General features: G+C 51.6%; 1 protein-coding gene across 3 annotated transcripts in view; it reads left to right on the top strand.

Annotated features, from left to right (window-relative positions):
* The window catches only part of SLC8A2 (solute carrier family 8 member A2), a gene marked incomplete at both ends in the record, with an annotated part of 35,658 nt that extends 19,547 nt beyond the window's left edge, over positions 1-16,111 (top strand). For 2 of the 3 annotated variants that reach the window (XM_080702036.1, XM_080702034.1), the window contains 6 exons: positions 2,149-2,252; positions 2,384-2,401; positions 7,253-7,377; positions 7,603-7,702; positions 13,702-13,980; positions 15,735-16,111. In XM_080702036.1, coding sequence (XP_080558162.1) covers positions 2,149-2,252; positions 2,384-2,401; positions 7,253-7,377; positions 7,603-7,702; positions 13,702-13,980; positions 15,735-16,111 — 1,003 coding nt within the window. The remainder of the gene's footprint in view (positions 1-2,148; positions 2,253-2,383; positions 2,402-7,252; positions 7,378-7,602; positions 7,703-13,701; positions 13,981-15,734) is intronic. The other variant, XM_080702035.1, reaches the window with a different exon arrangement.
* Positions 16,112-20,200: the final 4,089 nt, after the last annotated feature.

Here is a 20,200-nt window from a genome sequence, read left to right as displayed (position 1 = left end):
TTATTTATTATTTATTTATTTTTGGTGGTACTGGGGTTCCTGGAAACCCTTCTACTTCTGGGCTACACTCCCAGACCTATTTTTTATATTTTTATTTGGAAACAGGGTCTCTTAAGCCAGCGTGGCTGGCTTTGAACCAGCGCGATCCTCCTGTCTCCACCTCCCAAGAGCAGGGATTACAAGCGTGCGCCACCACGCCCAGCAGGTGCTGTGTTTTAAACATAAAAGATTTTTGTTTCAACTCTAAAATAAGAGCTAAGCAATAACTCTTATAGTTTTTGAAAAACCAACAAGGAACCACATTTGGTCCGAAAAAAAAAATACCAACAACAAAAAAGACCCCACAAAAGATAAAATAGAGCCCAGGTGTGGTGGCGCACGCTTGTAATCACAGTACTTGGGAGGCTGAGACAGGAGGATTGCGGTTCGAGGACAGCCTCAGCTACTTAGTGAGGCCTTCCGCAACTTGGTGAGACCCTGTTTCAAAATAAAGAATAAGCCGGGCGTGGTGGTGCACGCTTGTAATCCCCACGCTTGGGAGGTGGAGACAGATGGATTGTGCAGGTTTGAAGCCAACCGCGCTGGCTTAAGAGACCCTGTTTCCAAAAAATATATAAAATAGGTCTGGGAGTGTAGCCTTGAGGTAGAAGGGTTCCATCCCCAGTACCACCAAAAATAAAAATAAAAATAAAAATAAAATACAGCTGGAGGTTTAGCAGGAGGTAGAATGCTCCCGGGGTTCAATCCCCAGGACGACGACGGCGACGACGACGACTACTACTACTACTACTACTACTAGCAAAATAAGGGGACAAATGGAAACCAAGAAACAAAACAAATGTTCAGAGGGTGTGGCTGAAGGTAACAGGGAGATGAGGAGCCAGGCAGGGTGCGGGGCTGGGAGCCGTGGAGTAGTGAAGATTCCAACCTTAAATAAGGTGGTGGAGCCTGGCGCAGGGGCACACACCTCTCATCTCAGTACTTGGGAGGCTGAGACAGGAGGATTGCAGGATGGAGGCCAGCCTCAGCAATTCAGCGAGACCATCAGCACCTTAATGGGATCCTGTTACAAAACGCACAATAAAGAGGGTGGGGGTGTCGCTCGGAGGCGGGCCGCCCCTGGGTTCCGTCCCCAGGACCACAGTAGGTGCTATGGAGGTGGGAGGGGAGCCTAGAGAAGAGCTTGAGCAGAGGGCTGGAGGAGCTGAGGGAGTGAGCCTGGGGGGCTTGTGGGAGCAGGCCTGCTGGGTCAGCGGAGCTTGAGGGCTGCGGGGAGAAAGGGCGGGGTTTCAGGAGCCTGTGGACACCCAAGACGCTGGCTTTGATTCTGAGCAGATGGGAACCGCAGGCGCTCTGAGTGGAGGAGGGCGCTGGTCTGACTTGGGCGTCCCCTGGTCCCTGAGGGTCTGACTTGGGCGTCCCCTGGTCCCTGAGGCTGCGCGTGGTGAAGCAGTGGGGCCCCGGGCTGCGGGCTGGGCAGGGCTGGGGCCGGGTCGGGATTGGAACCTGGGGAAGCTGAAGGCCCATCGCACCGTCTGGCCGCCCTCCCTAACTCTTTGGTGTTTGGGTTCACTTCTGGCCAGTGGGGAAGAAATAGCGCCTCCCTCCCAGGGTAGCTGTGGAGCAGCCTGTGATCCCAGTACTTGGGAGGCTGAGGCAGGAGGATTGCACAGCCTCTGAAATTTAGTGAGCCCCTGGGCAACTTAGTGAGACCCTATTTTGAAATAAAAAGGGCCAGAGGTGTAGCTTGGAGGTAGAATGCCCCTGGGTTGGCCGGGCGTGGTGGCGCACGCTTGTAATCCCCGCTCTTGGGAGGCGGAGACAGGAGGATTGCGCTGGTTCGAAGCCCAGCCTTGCTGGCTTAAGAGACCCTGTTTCCAAGTAAAAATATAAAATAGGTCTGGGAGTGTAGCCTGGAGGTAGAAGGGCTTCCAGGAACCCCAGTACCACCAAAAAAAAAAAAAAAAAGAATGCCCCTGGGTTCAGTCCCCAGTACCACCAAAAGAGAGGGAGGAAGGGAGGGAGGGAGGGAGGGAGGGAAGAGGAGAGGAGAGGAGCTGGAGCTGCCCGGGTGACCCAGTGGGTAGAGGAAGGGTTTGGGGGGGAGCCTGGGGGGCTTTACACTGTGTCCTGCTTCCCTCTGTCCAGGAAAACTCTTCAGGTGAAGATAGTCGATGATGAGGAATATGAGAAAAAGGATAATTTCTTCATCGAGCTGGGCCAGCCCCAGTGGCTCAAGAGAGGGATTTCTGGTGAGGGGCGCTGCAGGCTGGGGCTGGGGGACCCCTCGGGGCTCCCTGTGGGCGCTCGCTGCTTCGCGCTCAGGAACCTGAGCTCCGTGGAGAAGTTGTCTCACTGTCTGTCTGTCTCTGTCTCTCCCCAGCTTTGCTTCTCAGTCAAGGTGAGTGGACTTACCTGTGGGCTTTGCGCGGGCTGAAGCCGCTGGAGGGGTCTGGGGGAGGGTCTGGCCCCGCGGCAGGGGCCAGGCAGGGAGCAGGTGAGCTCCAGGTAGATTGGGGCGGGTGAGGGTTGGAGCCCTCTTGCCTGGGTGACCACAGTCGGGGTTAGAGTTAGGGGTACGTTTGTGGTCTAGGATGGGAGAACTGGATATGGTGACAGTGGGCTGTGATCCCAGTACTCAGGAGGTCGGAGAATTGCGGGTTCAAGGCCAGCCTCAGCAGTGTAGTGAGACTCTCAGAAACCCAGCGAGACCCTGTTTCAAAAATAAAAAGGAAGCCAGGCTTGGTGGTGCACGCTTGTAATCCCAGCATTCAGGAGGGGGAGACCATAGTATCGTGGTTCTCAGACAGCCTCAGTTACTTAGCGAGGTCCTTTGCAACTCAGTGAGACCCTGTTTAAATAAATAAATAAATAAATAGCCGGGCGTGGTGGCGCACGCTTGTAATCCCTGCGCTTGGGAGGCGGAGACAGGAGGATCGTGCAGGTTCGAAGCCAGCCGCGCTGGCTTAAGAGACCCTGTTCCCAAATATAAAAAAGTATAAAATAGGTCTGGGAGTGTAGCCCGTGGGACTGTAGCCGGAGGTAGAAGGGCTTCCAGGAACCCCAGTACCACCAAAAAATAAAAATAAAAATAAAAAAATAAATGAATGAAAAGGCCTGGCGTGGTGGCGCACGCTTGTAATCCCCGCACTTGGGAGGCTGAGACAGGAGGATCACGCAGGTTCAAAGCCAGCCTCAGCTACTTCTACTTAGTGAGGCTCTCAGCTACTTAATGAGACCCTGTTTCCAAATAAAATAGAAAATAAAATAAAATAAATTAAAAAAAAAAGGAAGCCGGACATGGTGGTGCACAGTTGTAATCCCAGCATTTGGGAGACTGAGACTGGAGGATCGAAGTTTGCGGACAGACTCGGCTACTTATTGCGGCCCTCTGCAACTCAGTGAGACCCTGTTTCAAAATAAAGAATAAAAAATAGGAAAATACGGCTGGGGTTATAGCTCAGAGGTAGAATGTCCCTGGGGTCCATCCGGAGTATCACAAAATAAACAAACAAATAAATAAAATAAAAAGGAAGCCCGGTCTGGTAGCCTATGTTTGTAATTCTAGTATTTGGGAGGCTGAGACAGGAGGATCGTAGGTTCAAGGCCAGCATCTACAACTTAGTGAGGCCCTGTTTCAAAAATAAAGAATTAAAAAAAAGGGCTGGGGGTATAGCTCAGAGGTAGAATGCCCTTGGGTTCCATCCCCAGATCTGCAAAAATAAATAAGTAAATAAATAAAATAAAAAGGCCTGGGGGTGTAGCTCAGAAGTATAATGCCATGGGTTTTGATTCCCAGTACCACCACCATTACAACTGTGTGTGGGGAGGAGACGGGGGAGAGAAAGTCACAAAATCAGTCTGGGTTTAGGTGGGTCAGGGAATCAGGGGGGCTGGTTAGGACTGCACTGGGTCTGGGTTCTGCCTGGATTGAGATGGAGATTGTGTTCAGGGCCTGCAGAGGGGTCAGATTAGCACTAGAGACCAATGTACAGTTAAGCTGAGTTTGGAGTTTGAGATAATAAAGTTTTAGGGATTTTTTTTTTCCTGTACTCGGGATGGAACCCAAGGGCTTTCTACTTCTGAGCTATTTTTTTTTTATTCTTTATTTTGAAACAGGGCCTCAGTAAGTTGCGGAGGGCCTCACTAAGTAGCTCAGGCTGTCAGCGAACCGCGATCCTCCCGTCTCAGCCTCTTAAGTACTGTGATGACCAGCGTGCACCACCACGCTGTGGGATATGAGTTAAAATTGGGGTCAGAGAGCTGGGCTGATGGGGCACATCTGTCATCCCAGTACTTTGGTATACTGAGACGGAAGGATTGAAAGTTCGAGGTTAGCCTCAGCGATTTATTTATTTATTTATTTATTTGCGGGTCTGGGGATGGAACCCAGAGGCATCTGACCTCTGAGCTGCACCCCCTGCTATTTTATATTTTTATTTGGAAACAGGGTCTCTTAAACCAGCGCGGCTGGCTTCGAACCTGCGCGATCCTCCTGTCTCCGCCTCCCAAGCACGGGGATTACAAGCGTGCGCCACCACGCCCGGCCAATTTTTTATTCTTTATTTTGAAACAGGGTCTCACTGAGTTGCCGAGGGCCTCACTAAGTAGCTGAGGCTGTCCGCTAACCACCATCCTCTGGTCTCAGCCTGCCAAATGCTGAGATTACAAGCGTGCGCCACCACGCCCAGCTAGCCTCAGCCATTTAGCAAGACACTCAACCAATTTAGCAAGACTCAGTTTCAACATAAAAAGAAAAGGTGCCCGGCATGGTGGCGCACATTTGTAATCCGCAGGCTTGGGAGGCGTAGACAGGAGGCTCGCGCTGGTTCAAAGCCAGCCTCGCTGGCTTAAGAGACCCTGTTTCCAAATAAAAATATAAAATAGGTCTGGGAGTGTAGCCTGGAGGTAGAAGGGTTTCCAGGAACCCCAGTACCATCAGAAAGAAGAAGAAGAAGAAGAAGAAAAAAAAAAAAAAAGCATGGGGATGTAGTTTGGAGGTAGAATATCTCTCAGTTCAATCCCTAGTTAAAAAAAAAAAAAATTGTGCTCAGAATGAGGCTAAGCCAGCCATGGTGGCACACACTTGTAAGCCCAGTACTTGGGAGATTGAGACAGGAGGACCGCAGGTTCAAGGCTAGCCTCAGCTACGTAGGCCATTCGGAACTTAGTGAGACCCTGTTTCAAAATAAAAGAATAGATAGGCCTGGGTAGCCAGGCGTGGTGGCACACATCTGTAATCCCAGCATTCGGGAGGTGGAGACCAGAGGATTGCGATTCTCGGACAGCCTCGGCTACTTAGGCCCTTTGCAACTCAGTGAGACCCTGTTTCAAAAATAAAAAGACCAAAAAAATAAGGCTGGGGTGTAGCTTGGAGGTACAGTGCCCCTGTACTGAAAAAAAAAAAAAAAATCGATCTGGGGGTATAACTTGGATGTAGAACATCTCTGGGTTCAATCTCCAGTGCCAAATAAATAAATAAATAAATAAATAAATAAGGGTAAGAATTGGGGCACTAGTGAGTTCTTGGGGGGCACGCACAATATGCTTGGAGTCAGGTGCAGGATCGCGATGTACAGTTCAGGTTAGAGATGGTTAGAGGTGGTAGCTGGCAGGACAAGACCTCCAGGCTGCTCTGAATAGATCTGCACGTCCTCAGGACTTCATTACCAGTTATCTCTCGCTCAGGTAGATTTAGGGTTTTATGAATGTCCCTAGTTGGTGGGTGGCTTTCTTCTGCCCTGTGGCATTCAGCTGGAGAACAGAGCAAGAGCGTTTGGAGGACCACGGGGAAGTTTCCTTTTTGCCTTTTTTTTTTTTTTTTTTTTTTGGTGGTACTGGGGTTCCTGGAAGCCCTTCTTCCTCGGGGCTACACTCCCAGACCTATTTTTACATTTTCATTTTGGAAACAGGGTCTCCTAAGCCAGCGCACGGCTGGCTTCGAACCTGCGCGATCCTCCTGTCTCTGCCTCCCAAGCGCGGGGATTACAAGCGTGCGCCACCACGCCCGGCGATTTTTTTTTTTTTTTTTTTTTTTTTTTGTATGTGTGTGGTACTGAAGATTGAGACCAGGGTATTCTGTTTCTGTGTTATACCCCCAGCCCTATTTTATTTTTATTTTGAAACAGGGTCTAGCTAGGTCGTTGAGAGTCTCACTACTTGCTGAGGCTGTCCTCTGACCTGCCATCCTGTCTCGCCCTCCCAAGTATTGGGATTACAGGCTTGAGCTATCAGGCCTGGGGCCAACAGGCCATCACTTCTGCCCACATTCTATTGGCTGCAACTTGATCACGCCCGCCTGCATGGAATGCTGGGAAGTGTAGTTCAGCTGTTTGCCTATGAGGAAGGAAACCGGTTCAGGTTGAAAGCCCAGCAGTTTTGTTGTAAAACATATCAGTGGAACTGGGAGTCGGGATTGGGGTTTGGGGTCAGGCTTAGGACTGGAGTCAGCTCTGGGGCTGGAATTTGGGATTTAGCCTGGAGCATCAATGGTGTTGGCAAGTGTTAGAGCTGGGCCTGGGGTTAGGCTGGGGTGGGTTGAGGTCAGATCCAGGGTTGAGGGTTGGGGTTTGGAGTCAGGGACAGTGGCTGTTACATCTGGGAGTTGGAGTTGGGGACCAAGACATTACAGTCTTGGAGTTGAGGACCAGAGCTGGGGTTGGGTTGATACTGGGCTTAGAGTAGAGGGTCAGAAAACTTTAGGAATGTAATGACCTCAGGGCCACAGCATAGGTGGGTTTGGGTCCACAATTTGCGCCCACATGAGGTGTCCACCTCTCTCCTCACCACCTCAGACGTACTCTAGGATGTTTCCAGAGCTCGGATAGAGACCAGGCCTCCCATAGGGGTGGCGATGATGATGGCGGTGTTGGTGATAATAACAAAGAAAAGAACACTTATTGAATATTTTATTCTGTGCCAGGCACTGTGCCAAGCACTTCACATGAATTAACTTAACTCACAACCACCCTGTGAGGTAGGTATTGTTATTGTGCCCATTTTAGAGATATGAAAACCAAGGCACAGAGAGGCTAAGGCACTGCCTGAGGTCACACAGCGTCCACACACGAACCTGGAGCCTACCAAGTGAATGTCTTGACTCTCAGGGGTAAGGGAGCGGGTGGTCAGGTGGGAGGCCGGAGGGGTCACAAGGGGTCATGCCCAAGGACAGGGAGGTACAGGCAGTAAAGGCACCTCAGGCCCAGCTAGGGAGGCCTCCTGGGAGTCTTAACACCCGTCCCTCATGCTGCAGGAGACGGGGACAGGAAACTGACGGCCGAAGAGGAGGAGGCCCGGAGGATAGCCGAGATGGGCAAGCCAGTGCTTGGGGAAAACTGCCGGCTGGAGGTCATCATTGAAGAGTCGTATGACTTTAAGGTGATTCTCGGGGGCCTGGCCTTCCTGGAGTCCAGCCTGGAAGAGCCCGCGGGTCAGCGGCCACGTCAGCACCGCGGACGGCACGTGCCTGCCCTGCCCTTGCTGGCTGGGCTGGGCTGTGGAAGGCTCAGGACCTCTGAGCGCGGGGTGTCTGTCCCCAGCCGGTGCCCCTGTAGAGGCGCCCGGCGCTCATGCGTTGTGACCCCTCCTCCCCTCTGTCCCCAGAACACGGTGGATAAACTCATCAAAAAAACGAACTTGGCTTTGGTGATTGGGACCCACTCGTGGAGAGAGCAGTTTCTAGAGGCAGTGACGGTGAGCGCAGGTAAGTGGAGAGGCAGGAGAGAGACCAGAGGGCGGAGAGGCAGAGACACAGGAGAGGAGAGGAATGAGTGGAGAGGCAGAGGAAGGGGCAGGGAGAGGATGGAGCGACTCGTGAGAGAAGGGACAGGACAGACTCACAGAGAGGCGGACACAGGGGAGAGAGAGGGATGGGGAGGTCCAGAAAGACGAAGAAGGTGGGGAGCGGAGACAGCAGAGACAGATTAGAGAAGGGTAGAGACAGCAAGAAAACTCGGGAGACCCGCACTCTGCAGAGAGCCGGAGAGAGACCCGGAGGGGAGGGCTTGGGTTTGCCTTGGGGCTGAGGAGGAGGACGGTGGCCAGGGCTTCCTGCTGGCAGAGGGCGGCAGGCAGTTGTCGGATAGGAACAGGTGCAGTGGCCTGGCTTCCCCAGATAGAGCCTGGGCTCATCCGTTACCATGGAGACAGTCTCTAGGCACCCAGGCGCTCTCCCACCTGCTCCGGTTCCCACCCTCCTGATGCCTCACGCGGGGCCGCAGTGCCCCCGTCTGGCCAGAGAAGCAATGACACTTGGATCTACAGATTGGATTTTAAGACATAGACACTGGGCCTCTGTGATACAGATGAGGGAAACTGAGGCTCCAAGCTGGAGGAGGGACTGGCCTGAAGTCCCACAGGGAGTTAAGTTTGGGAGATACTGGGAATTGAGTCCAGGGGCATTCTGCCTTCAAGCTACATCCTCAGACCTTTTTTTTTTTTTTTTAATTTACTTGTGTGTATGTGTGTGTGGTGCTGGGGATGGAACTCAGGGGCATTCTACCTCCGAGCTACAGCCTCAGCCCTGTTTTTTATTTTTTATTTTGAAACAGGGTCTCACTAAGTTGCGGAGGGCCTCACTAAGAAGCTGAGGCTGTCCAAAAACCCGGATCTTCCTGTCTCAACCTCCCAAGTCCTCAGATTACAATTGTGCACCACCATGCCTAGCTTTTTTTAAAAAAAATACTTTTATTGATTGGTGCATTGTACCCTCACATTATAATGGAGTTCTTAGTGATAGAGGCACGTGCACGCAGCACTTGGTGGGCTTCCCCGGCCCCCTGCCCTTTTATTTTGTTTTGAAACAGGGTCTCTCTAGGTTGCTGAGAGCCTCACTAAGTTGCTGAGGCTGGCTGTGGACCTGCAATCCTCCTATCTCAGCCTCCCAAGTACTGGGATTACAGACATGTATACCATACCAGGCTCTCTTGAAATATTTCTGAAAGATCTTCTGGGCCCAGTGTGAGCTTCTGGGCACCCAGAAGTGATCCGGGCAGTGCTGGCCCTGCCCTCGGGGAGCGTACAGTGGAGGGAGAAAAGCAGAAATGTCACAGGAGGGTGGTGACCCACAGCGGGCCAGGCTGGAAGGAGAGCCCTTTGGGGAGCTGCCTGAGACTGACGTCCAGGAAGGCTTCCTGGGAGAAGAGGCCCATGCTGAGTCTTCCGGTGGAGGTGGGTGTCAACCACAGGGAGCGAGGTGACAGAAGGCGTTCTGGGCAAGGGAAAGCTGAGCGCAGAAATCTAGAAGTGTGCAGGCGTGGTGGCGCACGCTTGTAATCCCCCTGCTTGGAGGCGGAGACAGGAGGATCGCGCAGGTTCGAAGCCAGCCACGCTGGCTTCAGAGACCCTGTTTTTAAAAATAAAAAAGTATAAAATAGATCTGGGAGTGTAGCCCAGAGGTAGAAGGGCTTCCAGGAACCCCAGTACCACCAAAAAGAAAGAAAGAAAGAAAGAAAGAAAGAAAGAAAGAAAGAAAGAAAGAAAGAAAGAAAGAGATCTAGAAGTGGGGGATTCCGGCAGGTTTGGCGCGAAGGCGTCTGGTTTGGGGTGTGAGGAAGAGACATGGGATAAGGCCAGGAGGCAGAGACATGGGATAAGGCCAGGAGGCAGAGACGTGGGATAAGGCCAGGAGGCAGTGGAGTCTGGGTTTGAGGGCAGTAGGGAGCCAAGGCAGGATTGGCAGCAGAGTGGGGGAAAGCCCCGCGCGAGGCAGGGCTCCTGCTCTGACCTCAGCCAGAGCTCCCCGAGGTTAGGTCACAGCTGAATTCTGCAGCATACAACAGAACACTCAACCCCAGGCGGCTTGGGCACACTGAAGTCTACTTTCCTCGTGGAAGCAAATCTGTAGCAGACCACCAGCTCACGCAGGGGCCCAGCAAAGTCACCAAACCCTCTGGCTCCTCCTGTCCTGCCTCCATGTTCCCAGGTCTATCCTGGTGGTGGCAAAATGGCTGCCGCAAGCTGGGCATGGTGGCACATGCCTGTAATCCCCACGCTTGGGAGGCTGAGACAGGAGGATCGCACAGGTTCGAAGCCAGCCTCAGCTACTGAGTGAGGCTCTCAGCAACTTAGTGAGACCCTGTTTCCAAATAAAATATAAAATAGGTCTGGGAGTATAGCCCAGTGGTAGAGTGTTACCGGCGGGTTCAGTCCTGTGGGGCAAGTCCACTAGCGGTCGGGGGCCTCAGAAAGATGGGACAAAAGGCAGGCGACGTTCTGCAGATTCTTATCTGCAGCGGTTCTTTCCCCTCTATGAATTCCTTAAGTTTTTAGTTACGACGCTTTGGAAAAGAACCTGAGGTGGACAAAGGCTTCTTGAGCCAATGACACTTTATTATGAAAACCCCAAGAAATTTATACACTTCACCAGTAAAGTTAAGAGAAAGGGGGGTGGGTGTCTTTCAGCTGGCTGTTGGCCCTCGAAGAATTAACTCCTGTTCCTCTCCAAGGTCCCAAGGTCTTGTAGATAAGCAGTTCCAGGTGGCAGCCTCCCAGGATAGTCAAGGCTTGGGAGCTTCTCGGGAACTTTTCCTGGAACTTTCCATCTTTTGGGCTCAGTTCATATAGCAAGTGTGGGGAGATGTGGTGATTCAGGTGGATGTGATGGAGTTTCTTCAGGTGTTGGCATCTTATCTTCTAAGTCTGAAAGCTTAAGCATACTCACAACACAGTTTGGCAGACAAAATATCACAAATAACACCACAAGGTTCTTAGTTCTAATTGTCAGATGTATTTCCTTAACTGCTGAGCACTCTTCTTTAGACAACAAGCCTATTAAAAGTCTACTTATCTTTAATAATCCACTTCCCTGTCACAAACTCTCTGCAGTCTGCTTCTAACTTTCTAATTTCTTTCTTTCCCAGTTGGGACTTTCTTATGATAAGCTCTTTTTCATGCAAAAATGCTTTTCTTATTCTTACGGTATTTCTTTTCCTTCATACATATATATTTAAAATGTCTGTCCTTTATTTTGTAATATTTATTTCTAATTATGCGGCCAGTTTTTCTATCTCCTGGAGTGCTTACACTGAGGTAAAAGTTAACAGTCTTTTTCTTTGGGTCTATTGTATTTGGGCAGCTAAGTTGTTTCTTTAAGGTTACACACAAAGTTTTTCTCTGTCTCTAGGCAGGATTTCAAGGGTGAATAATTATTTTGAACTGAGCTACTTTTGCCAGAGTTGATAGATAGTGATGAAGGTCGGAGGCCATTTGTGATTGCTGCAGCTGGGGTGCTTATCACAGTACCTGAATTCTGGCCAGTTTCTCATTATTGTTGAGCAGAGCCAAGGACGTTTAGACAAATTATTAGAGAGTTTATTTCCACGGACTCAGTTTCTTTTTATATTTCTAATTTCACATCACTGGAGCAATTCGTGTAGAAAGTTAAAAGGAATAATAGTGAAGGGTATCTAAAAGTGGGGGGTACTTTGGCCAGAGACGACACCTCCTTCTCGGGGCGTTTTTGCCGATTTAACTATGTGGAGTGGGGGTCTCAACACATAGATGCCGAGGCAGCAGGATGTCTTGGCAGTAGAGAGCCTCTGGGTTCCTCCCCCAGTACCACACACACACACACACACACACACACACACACACACACACAAAGGCTGCCGGACCCCCAGGTGTCATGTCCGTGTTCCAAGGCAAGAAGAGGAAGCCGGAGGTGGTGTGCCTGCTGATTTGATTTTCCAGTGTCAGTTTCTAATTCCATTTTATTTGTGGTTACAGCAAAAATCTCATTCTTTGGGCTGCTCTATACAGAACCAGGAAACCACACAGACTGCTTGGTTAGGCCCTTAGCAGTCAACGTGTGTGTGTGTGTGTATGTGTGTGTGTGTGTGTGTGTGTGTGTGTGTGTGGTGCTGGGGATTGAACCCAGAAGCATTCTACCTTTGGGCTAGACCTCCCCAGCCCTATTTATTTATTTATTTATTGTGGTACTGGGGGTGGAACCCAGGGGCCTTTCTACCTTCTGGGCTATACTCCCAGCCCTATTTTATAGTTTATTTGGAAACAGGGTCACACTAAGTTGCTGAGAGCCTCACTCAGTAGCTGAGGCTGGCTTCGAACCCGCGCGATCCTCCTGTCTCAGCCTCCCAAGCGCGGGGATCACAAGCGTGTGCCATTACGCCCGGCTTTTATTCTTTATTTTAAGGCAGCATCTCACTAAGTTTCAGAGGGCCTCACTAAATAGCTGAGACTGGCGACAAACCTGTGACCTTCCTATCTCAGCCTCCCAAGTACTGGTTTTCAAGCATGCACCACCACGCCCCCATGCTCAGATTTTTTTTTTTTTTTTTTTTTTTGACAAGTGCCGAGGAGGCTAGGAGAGCCGGAAGGGGCCACAGGAGCTGAGCCCAGGGCTGGTGGCCTCACTCTACCCACGCTGCCATCAGCAGATGCTAAGTAAGGCCAGGCTGACTCCCCCCAAGGGACCGCCATGCTTACCAGCACCCTTCCAGCGGTGCTCCTGGCACGCGTGAGTGTGCGCATTGTTCCTCGCCAGCTCAGGGCAAGGTCAACAAAGCATTTGGTTTGGGCTTTTACATCACACAAATCACCACGGGCCCAGAGCAGGTCAAATGAGGTCACCATCAGCGACACACCGAGCTCTCGGCATCCTTTAAAAAGTTCAGAAAACACAACGTTCCTGTAAGGAAAGCTTTCCAGAAGCCCTCTGTTCATGTCTCATTGCCAGACAAAGCAAGGGGGGCCATGTTTGCAAGGGATTCTGGGAAAGCATGTATTTAGCATTGCTAGCTGCGAGGAATTCTGGGAAGCTGAATATTTTTATCTGAGGACATGGCTGTTGCTGTCCTCAAGAGATTCTGAGAAAGTGACTAATTTTAGCTGGGTGTCTGTCTCTCTCTTGCTGCAGGAGATCCTGGGGTGGTGAGTACATGAGCTGAGGATGTGACCGGGGTTAGGATGCAGTGAATCTGAGGAATGAATATTTCTGGTTGTGGATATGGTTTCCAGTAGCTGTACAGGCTTCTGGAATTCTAGAAAGAATATTTTTAGCTAGGGATAAGGCCATCCCTTAGAAGCCAGGGATCCTGGGAAGCTGGGTATTTTTAGTAAGGTACATATGGAGAGATTCTGGGAAAGTAAATATTTTTACCTGGGCTAATACAGCAGCCTCGCTGCAGAGGATTCTGGGAAAGTTCCTATTTTTTAACTTCACATAGCCACACTCAGGTATAAGGGATACTGGAAAAGTGACTTTTCTAACTGTTGACATAGCCTGTAAAAGGATTCAAAAATAACTTGCTGTGCGGGATGGGGAGGTTACTGGGAATTGAATCCAGGAGCATTCTACCTCCAAGCTACACCCCCCAGCCCTATTTTATTTTTGCTTTGAAACAGGGTCTAGCTAAGTTGTTGAGGGCCTCATTAAGTTGCCGAGGCTGGTCTTGATCCCGCAGTCTTTCTGTCTCAGCCTCCCAAGTACTGGGATTACAGGCGTGCACCACCATGCCCAGCTGGAAAGTAACTTTTTTCTAGCTGTTGGCATAGCCGCATAGCTGCAAGGGATTCTAGGAAGTATTTTTTTTTTTTTTTAGCTGTTGACCTAGCTGCAAGGGATTCTGGGAAAGTAATTTGTTTTGTGAGCCTCACCATCTGCAAGTCAAACGACACAGGGCCTTCGTAGGTGAGGAAGGAGGAGGCACACGTGTGTGCCCCAGCTGGGTCGTGTGCTCGCAGGGGACGAGGAGGAGGAGGAGGACGGGTCCCGGGAGGAGCGGCTGCCATCCTGCTTTGACTACGTGATGCACTTCCTGACGGTGTTCTGGAAGGTGCTGTTTGCCTGCGTGCCCCCCACGGAGTACTGCCACGGATGGGCCTGCTTCGGTGTCTGCATCCTTGTCATCGGCCTGCTCACCGCCCTCATCGGGGACCTCGCCTCCCACTTTGGCTGCACCGTGGGCCTCAAGGACTCAGTCAACGCCGTGGTCTTCGTGGCCCTGGGCACCTCCATCCCTGGTAACTCCCCAGGGGATGGCTTGTTGGGGCAGGCTCTCAGAGCCGAGGGAGGGGTCCCACAGCCCACCTGCTGGGTCTCAGAACACCGTGTGGGGGGGGATAATAGAAGCTAGGCCAGGGGTTCTGAGGCTGCTATATGTGAACCGAATTGTCCCCAAAAGCAGTTGGGTAGATATCCCATAGAACTAAGTAGTGGGGAGATGGTCAAATCGGACACGGAATCAAATCACACAGAAAGGAAGTAGTGGGCATGAGCAGTCAGGTGTTGGGAGAGGGGTCCCATGGTCTTCCACAGAAACCATTCGGTTTTTTTTTTTTTTTTCCAGTACTGGGGATTAAACCCAGGAGCATACTACCTCTGAGCTACACCCCAGCCCATTTTTTAATTATTTTAAAACAGGATCTCGCTAAGAAACTGAGTCTGGCCTCGAACCTGCAATCCTCCTGTCTCAGCCTCTCAAGTACAAGCATGAGCCAACATGCCCGGCACCACAGAAACCATTCTAGACTCCCTAGAAACCATTCAGTGGGTACCAAAGAGAAAAGATACTGGTGGCGCCCTCCTCCCTTGAAAAGCCGGACAACTGGGTGTGATGGGGCACGCCTGTAATTTCAGTGCTTGGGAGGCTAAAACAGGAGGATCACAGGTTTGAAGCTAGCCTTAGCAATTTAGTGAGACCCTCAGTAACCCAGTGAGGACCTGTTTTCAAAATAAAAAATAAAAAGGCTGGGGGTGTGGCTTGGAGATAGAATACCCCTGGGTTCAACCCCCAATACCAAAAAACACAAAAAAGCAGCATAGCCCAGTGAAAGCAGATGAATCCTGTAGAAATTACACCGCAGAGCCCACTGAACGCAGACCTGGCCCATGGGGGGGAGGCAGTATGGCTGGGTGTGGTGGTGCATTCTTGTAATCCCAATGCCTGGGAGACAGACAGGAGGATCACAGGTTTGAAGCCAGCCTTGGCAACCAAGTGAGGCCCTCAGCAATCTAGCGAGACCCTGTTTCCGAGTAAGAAATTTAAAAAAAAAAAATCAGAGGGCGCACGGTGATGCACCCTTTCCTGAGGCTGAGACCGGAGGATCGCGGTTCTCCGACAGCCTCAGCTACTTAGGGAGTCCATTCGCAACTCAGTAAGACCGTTTCAAAAAAAAATAAAAAGACGAAAAAAATAGGGCCAGGGGTGTAGCTCGGAGGTAGAATGTCCCTGGGTTCCATCCCTAGTACTGCAAAAAATAAAAATAAAAATAAAGAAAAAATCGGGCTAGGTGTGCAGCTCAGAGGTAGAATACCCGAGTTCAACCCCCAGAACTGCAAAAAAGAAAAAAGAAAAGAAAACGGAGGTAGGCTGTGATGCCTAATGAACCCAGCCAAATCCCATAGAAGCAGGCAGGCCGAGTCCTGACAGTGGAGTCTGCCATGGGCACACATCTGTAACCCCCGTACTTGGGAGGCTGAGACGGGAGGGTCACAGGTTGGAGGACAGCGACTTAGCTAGATCCTGTTTCAAAATAAAAAGGGCTGGGGGTGGAAAAAGGGCCTCGGGGGTGGAAAGCCGGTGGGGCCGACGCCCAGTACCCAAAGGAAAGAAGGCAGCGAGCCCGCAGGGTGCAGACGCACCCCGGGGGGTGGGGGGAGGCGAGCCCCGCGGACGGAGGCCCCGCAGCCTCCTGAGCACCCGCAGCGGCCGGGGTGGGGGGTGCAGACGGTCGGGGTGGGGTCCCCGGCACCGACGCGCGTCTCCGCCCCGCAGACACGTTCGCCAGCAAGGTGGCGGCGCTGCAGGACCAGTGCGCGGACGCGTCCATCGGCAACGTGACGGGCTCCAACGCGGTGAACGTGTTCCTGGGCCTGGGCGTGGCCTGGTCGGTGGCCGCCGTGTACTGGGCGGTGCAGGGCCGGCCCTTCGAGGTGCGCACCGGCACGCTGGCCTTCTCCGTCACGCTCTTCACCGTGTTCGCCTTCGTGGGCATCGCCGTGCTGCTGTACCGGCGCCGGCCGCACATCGGCGGCGAGCTGGGCGGCCCGCGCGGACCCAAGCTGGCCACCACCGCGCTCTTCCTGGGCCTCTGGTTCCTCTACATCCTCTTCGCCAGCCTGGAGGCGTACTGCCACATCCGCGGCTTCTAGGGCGCGGCCCCGACGGCCTCCTCCCGCCGGACCCCGCAGCTCCGTGGACGGGAAGCCTCTGCAGTTCCCCAGCCCCCCCCCATCCCTGGTACCTAACCCCCTGGGGAAATGCCCTCCCCAGAACACCACCCCTGGGAATTATTGCTGAGAATTCAGCTCCTCCCTCCCGTCCCCCCCCCCCCCCGGCTCTGACCTAGAAGCCTTCCTGTCCCGAGTGACACCCTCCCTCCCAAGCTCTGCTCCCCCCCAGCACGTCCCTCCCCCGGGACGGGCCGTGGGCAGGCTGATCCCGCATCCCAGGAGGCGAGCCCACCCCCGGGGAGCGCCGTGCCCCTGGGGTGCTGGGGCCCGGCTTACCCCCACGCACACCCAGGCCCTGGGGAGGACTGCGTCCCCGAGGCTTGGGGAAGGGAGACGTTCGGGGTCTCAGGGGGCCCAGGCTCCCCTGGAGGAGGCACTTTCGAGCCCGCGACTTCTCACATTCCAGCGCCCCAACCTGCCCTCCACTACCTCTGAGAGCCCGGCCACGCCTTGGAGGGAGGGGCCTGTGTGTGTACATAGCGTGTTTGGGGGAGGGGGGAACAAGGGAGGGTGCATGTTTTGGGGAAAGGAAGTGTCAGGCTTTCCTTCTGAAAGGGCAGCAGACCCTCAGCCTTGAGTCTCGGCTCTGGGGAGGAGACTGGGAACCGACGGGGTTCGGGTCCATCTCCCCTGACAATCCGGAAGGTTCATTTTGCCCTCAGTGCCAGCCAATCCGGGCAGACCCTCGGAGGGAGACCGAGGGTCCCAGAGGACCCATGCTACAAGCCAGCACATGCTGCCAGATCTCTGCCTGTCGGGGGGCGGGGGTGGGGAGGGAGGGGGCTGGGCTCAGGGTCCTGGTGGGCATTTTTAACTTTGGAGGTCACCCATCTATTGGTAGGCCATCTGCATTTTCTTACTGTTGACGTTTTCTGCCTAAACGTCCCTTGGGGCATGGGGAGTGCTGTCCATTCCCTGTGGCCCTAGGATGACCCTTCCACCCCATAACCTCCCGCTCCTTTCAAGATTTTCGCATTCTATTGTCTGGTTTTGCCTTAGCCCAGCAGCCCGGGCCTGGGCCGCGCCCTCTCCCAACTCATCTGCGTCACTCATTGTCTCTTCTCCGTGGTTTCTGTAAACGTTGCCATAAAACTTTGAAATTCTGCCTGAAAAACCGTCTTCCCGTGGGAGTTGGGATCCAGGAGGGGGCTGAGGAGGTGTCTGACTGAGATTTGGGCAGCTGTGAAGTGGACCAGGCAACCTGGGCTTCTAGGGTCCCCCAGGCCTCTGTAAGACACACCTGCTAGCCACGCCAATGGTCGACGGGAGCTTCCACTAGCCACGCCCACTCCGTTAGCCTAGAGTGCCCACTGGCCACGCCCACCTTGTTAACCTCCGCTAGCCACGCCCCACCTGCCCGCCACTGATGCCCACTGGCCACGCCCCATTCACCCACCTAAAACTCTCTTCCCATCCCGGGAACACAAAAGGTAAGGACCCCAGCCGGGCGGTGGCTCCCAATACCTGGGAGGCTGAGACTCAAGGCTCACCGGATCTACTACTTAGACCCTCCACAATTTAGTGAGCCCCTGTTTCAAAATAAAAATACAAAATAGGGCAGAGGGTGTAGCTCGGAAGTCGAATGCCTCTGGGTTCCACCCCCCCCCCAAAAAAAAAGAAATAGGTCCAGGGAAGCGGGGCCTGGTCGTGCACACTTGTAATCCCAGTACTTGGGAGGCTGACAACAGGAGGAGCACAGGATCATGGCCAGCCTCAGCCACTGAGGCTCTCTGCAACTTAGTGAGACCCTGTTTCAAAATAAATAAAAAATCGTTTTGAGGGTGTAGCTTAGAGGTAGAAAGCCCCTAGGTTCAATCCCCCGTACCACACCCCCCCCAGTACCACAAGTAAGACAGTAGGTAAATAAATACATAGATAAATAAATAGTAAATAATAAAATAGGGCCGGGGGTATAGTTCAGAGGTAGATTGCTGCTGGGTTCAATCCCAGTACCAAACAAACAAATGAATAATCAGAGCATTCTGACTGGAAAGAGATAGTTCTTTCAAATACAGTAACTAGAAAGCTAATAATAATAATAATAATAATAATAATAATAATAAAGCTGATTGTGGCACACACTTGTAATCCTAGTACTTGGGAGGCTGAGAAAGGAGGATCACAGGTTCAAAACTAGCCTTGACAACTTCCTGAGGCTCTCAGCAACCTAGTGAGACCCTGTTTCCAAAAAAGAAAGAAAATCATGCTGGGGGGGGTGTAGCTTGGAGGTAGAATGCCTCTGGGTTCAATCCTCAGCACCAAAAAAAGGCCCCCCAAAGAGTGTATGAACTAAAAGGAACTTCATTCAGGACCTTGGCCTTAATCCTGAAGCTGATGGAGGAAAGAATTTTTTTTTTTAATCCTTGGGACAAGGAGCTTTGGCTAACTCAGTCAGTAGAATATTAGATACTTAAAAATCCTGGGGCTAAACTTAGTGTGGTGGCACACACTTTTAAACCCAAAACTTGGGAGGCTGAGATAGGAGGATGTCAGGTTCATGAGGGGTCTCAGCAATTTAGTGAGGCCCTCTGCAACTTAGTGAGACCCTGTTTCAAAATAGAAGATAAAATAGGGCTGGAGGTGTGACTCAGAGGTAGAACGCCCCTGGGTTCAATCCCCAGTACCACAGTAAATAAATAAATGCTGGGCCTAGGTCAGAGGTCATACTAAAAGAGAATGATTTGAGGTGAAAAGATTTGTAGAGGGGAATAAAAGTGTTTAAGAAGTGTTAAAGGTTGCCAGGCTTGGTGGCGCACGCTGTAATCCCAGCATTCGGCAGGCTGAGACCTGAGGATCGTGGTTTGCGGACAGCCTCAGCTACTTAGTGAGGTCCTGTACAACTCAGTGAGACCCTGTTTCAAAATAAAGAATAAAAAATAGGGCAGGGGGTGTAGCTCGGAGGTCAAATGCCCCTGGGTTCCATCCCCAGACCCGCAAAAAAAAAAAAAAATAAAAATAAAAAAATTAAAGGTTGCTGGACATGGTGGTGCATGCCTATAATCCCAGTACTTGGGAAGCTGAGACCAGAGGATTGCAAGTTTATGACCAGCTTCAGCTACTTAGTGAGGCCCTCTGCAACTCAGTGAGACCCTGTTTCAAAATAAAGAGTGAGAGCCGGGTGTGGTGGCGCACGCTTGTAATCCCAGCGCTTGGAAGGCTGAGACAGGAGGATTGCACAGGTTCAAGGCCAGCCTCAGCTACCTAATGAGGCTCTCAGCAACTTAGTGAGACCCTGTTTCCAAATAAAGTATAAAATAGGTCTGGGAGTATAGCCCGGAGGTATACAATCCCTTGGGTTCCACCCTCAGTACCAATAAATAAATAAATAAATAAATAATAAAATAGGGCTGGGGGTGTAGCTTGGAGGTGGAATGATCCTGGGTTGCATCCCCAGTTCCACAAAAGAAAAAGAAAAGAAAGGAAGGAAGAAAGAAAGAGAAAAGGTATAAAGAAAGAGAAAACAAAAGAGAAGAGAGAAAGAAAAGAGAAGAAAGAAAGAAGATAAAAGAGAGAACGAAAGGAAAGAAAGAAAGAAAGAAAGAAAGAAAGAAAGAAAGAAAGAAAGAAAGAAAGAAAGAAAGAAAGAAAGAAAGAAAGAAAGAAAGAAAAAGAAACCATGAAGTGCTTTTCAGGGACGGGGGAGCTGCAGTACCGGGGATCAGCAGCAGAGGGCGCGGTCACCTCGGTCTCAGCCTCCCAAATACTGTAATGATGGGCAAGCACCATCACGCCCAGCTTTTAGGGAATTTTAAAGAGAAGAAGCCGGGCGTGGTGGCGCACGCATGTAATACCCGCGCTTGGGAGGCTGAGACAGGAGGATCGCACAAGTTCGAAGCCAGCCTCAGCTACTTAGTGAGGCTCTCAGCAACATAGTGAGACCCTGTTTCCAAATAAAATATAAAATAGGTCTGGGAGTAGCCCGGAGTACCACAAAAAATAAAATAAAGAGGAGAAAGATAGAAAGATAGATAGGTGGTTAGAGGAAGATGTGGGGCGGGGGGACTTGTC

This window comes from Muscardinus avellanarius (assembly GCF_963383645.1).
Source record: "Muscardinus avellanarius genome assembly, chromosome: 10".
Taxonomy (NCBI): Eukaryota; Metazoa; Chordata; class Mammalia; order Rodentia; family Gliridae; genus Muscardinus; species Muscardinus avellanarius.
Note: the sequence above shows the minus strand (reverse complement) of the source record. Positions and strands in the feature narration are given on the sequence as shown.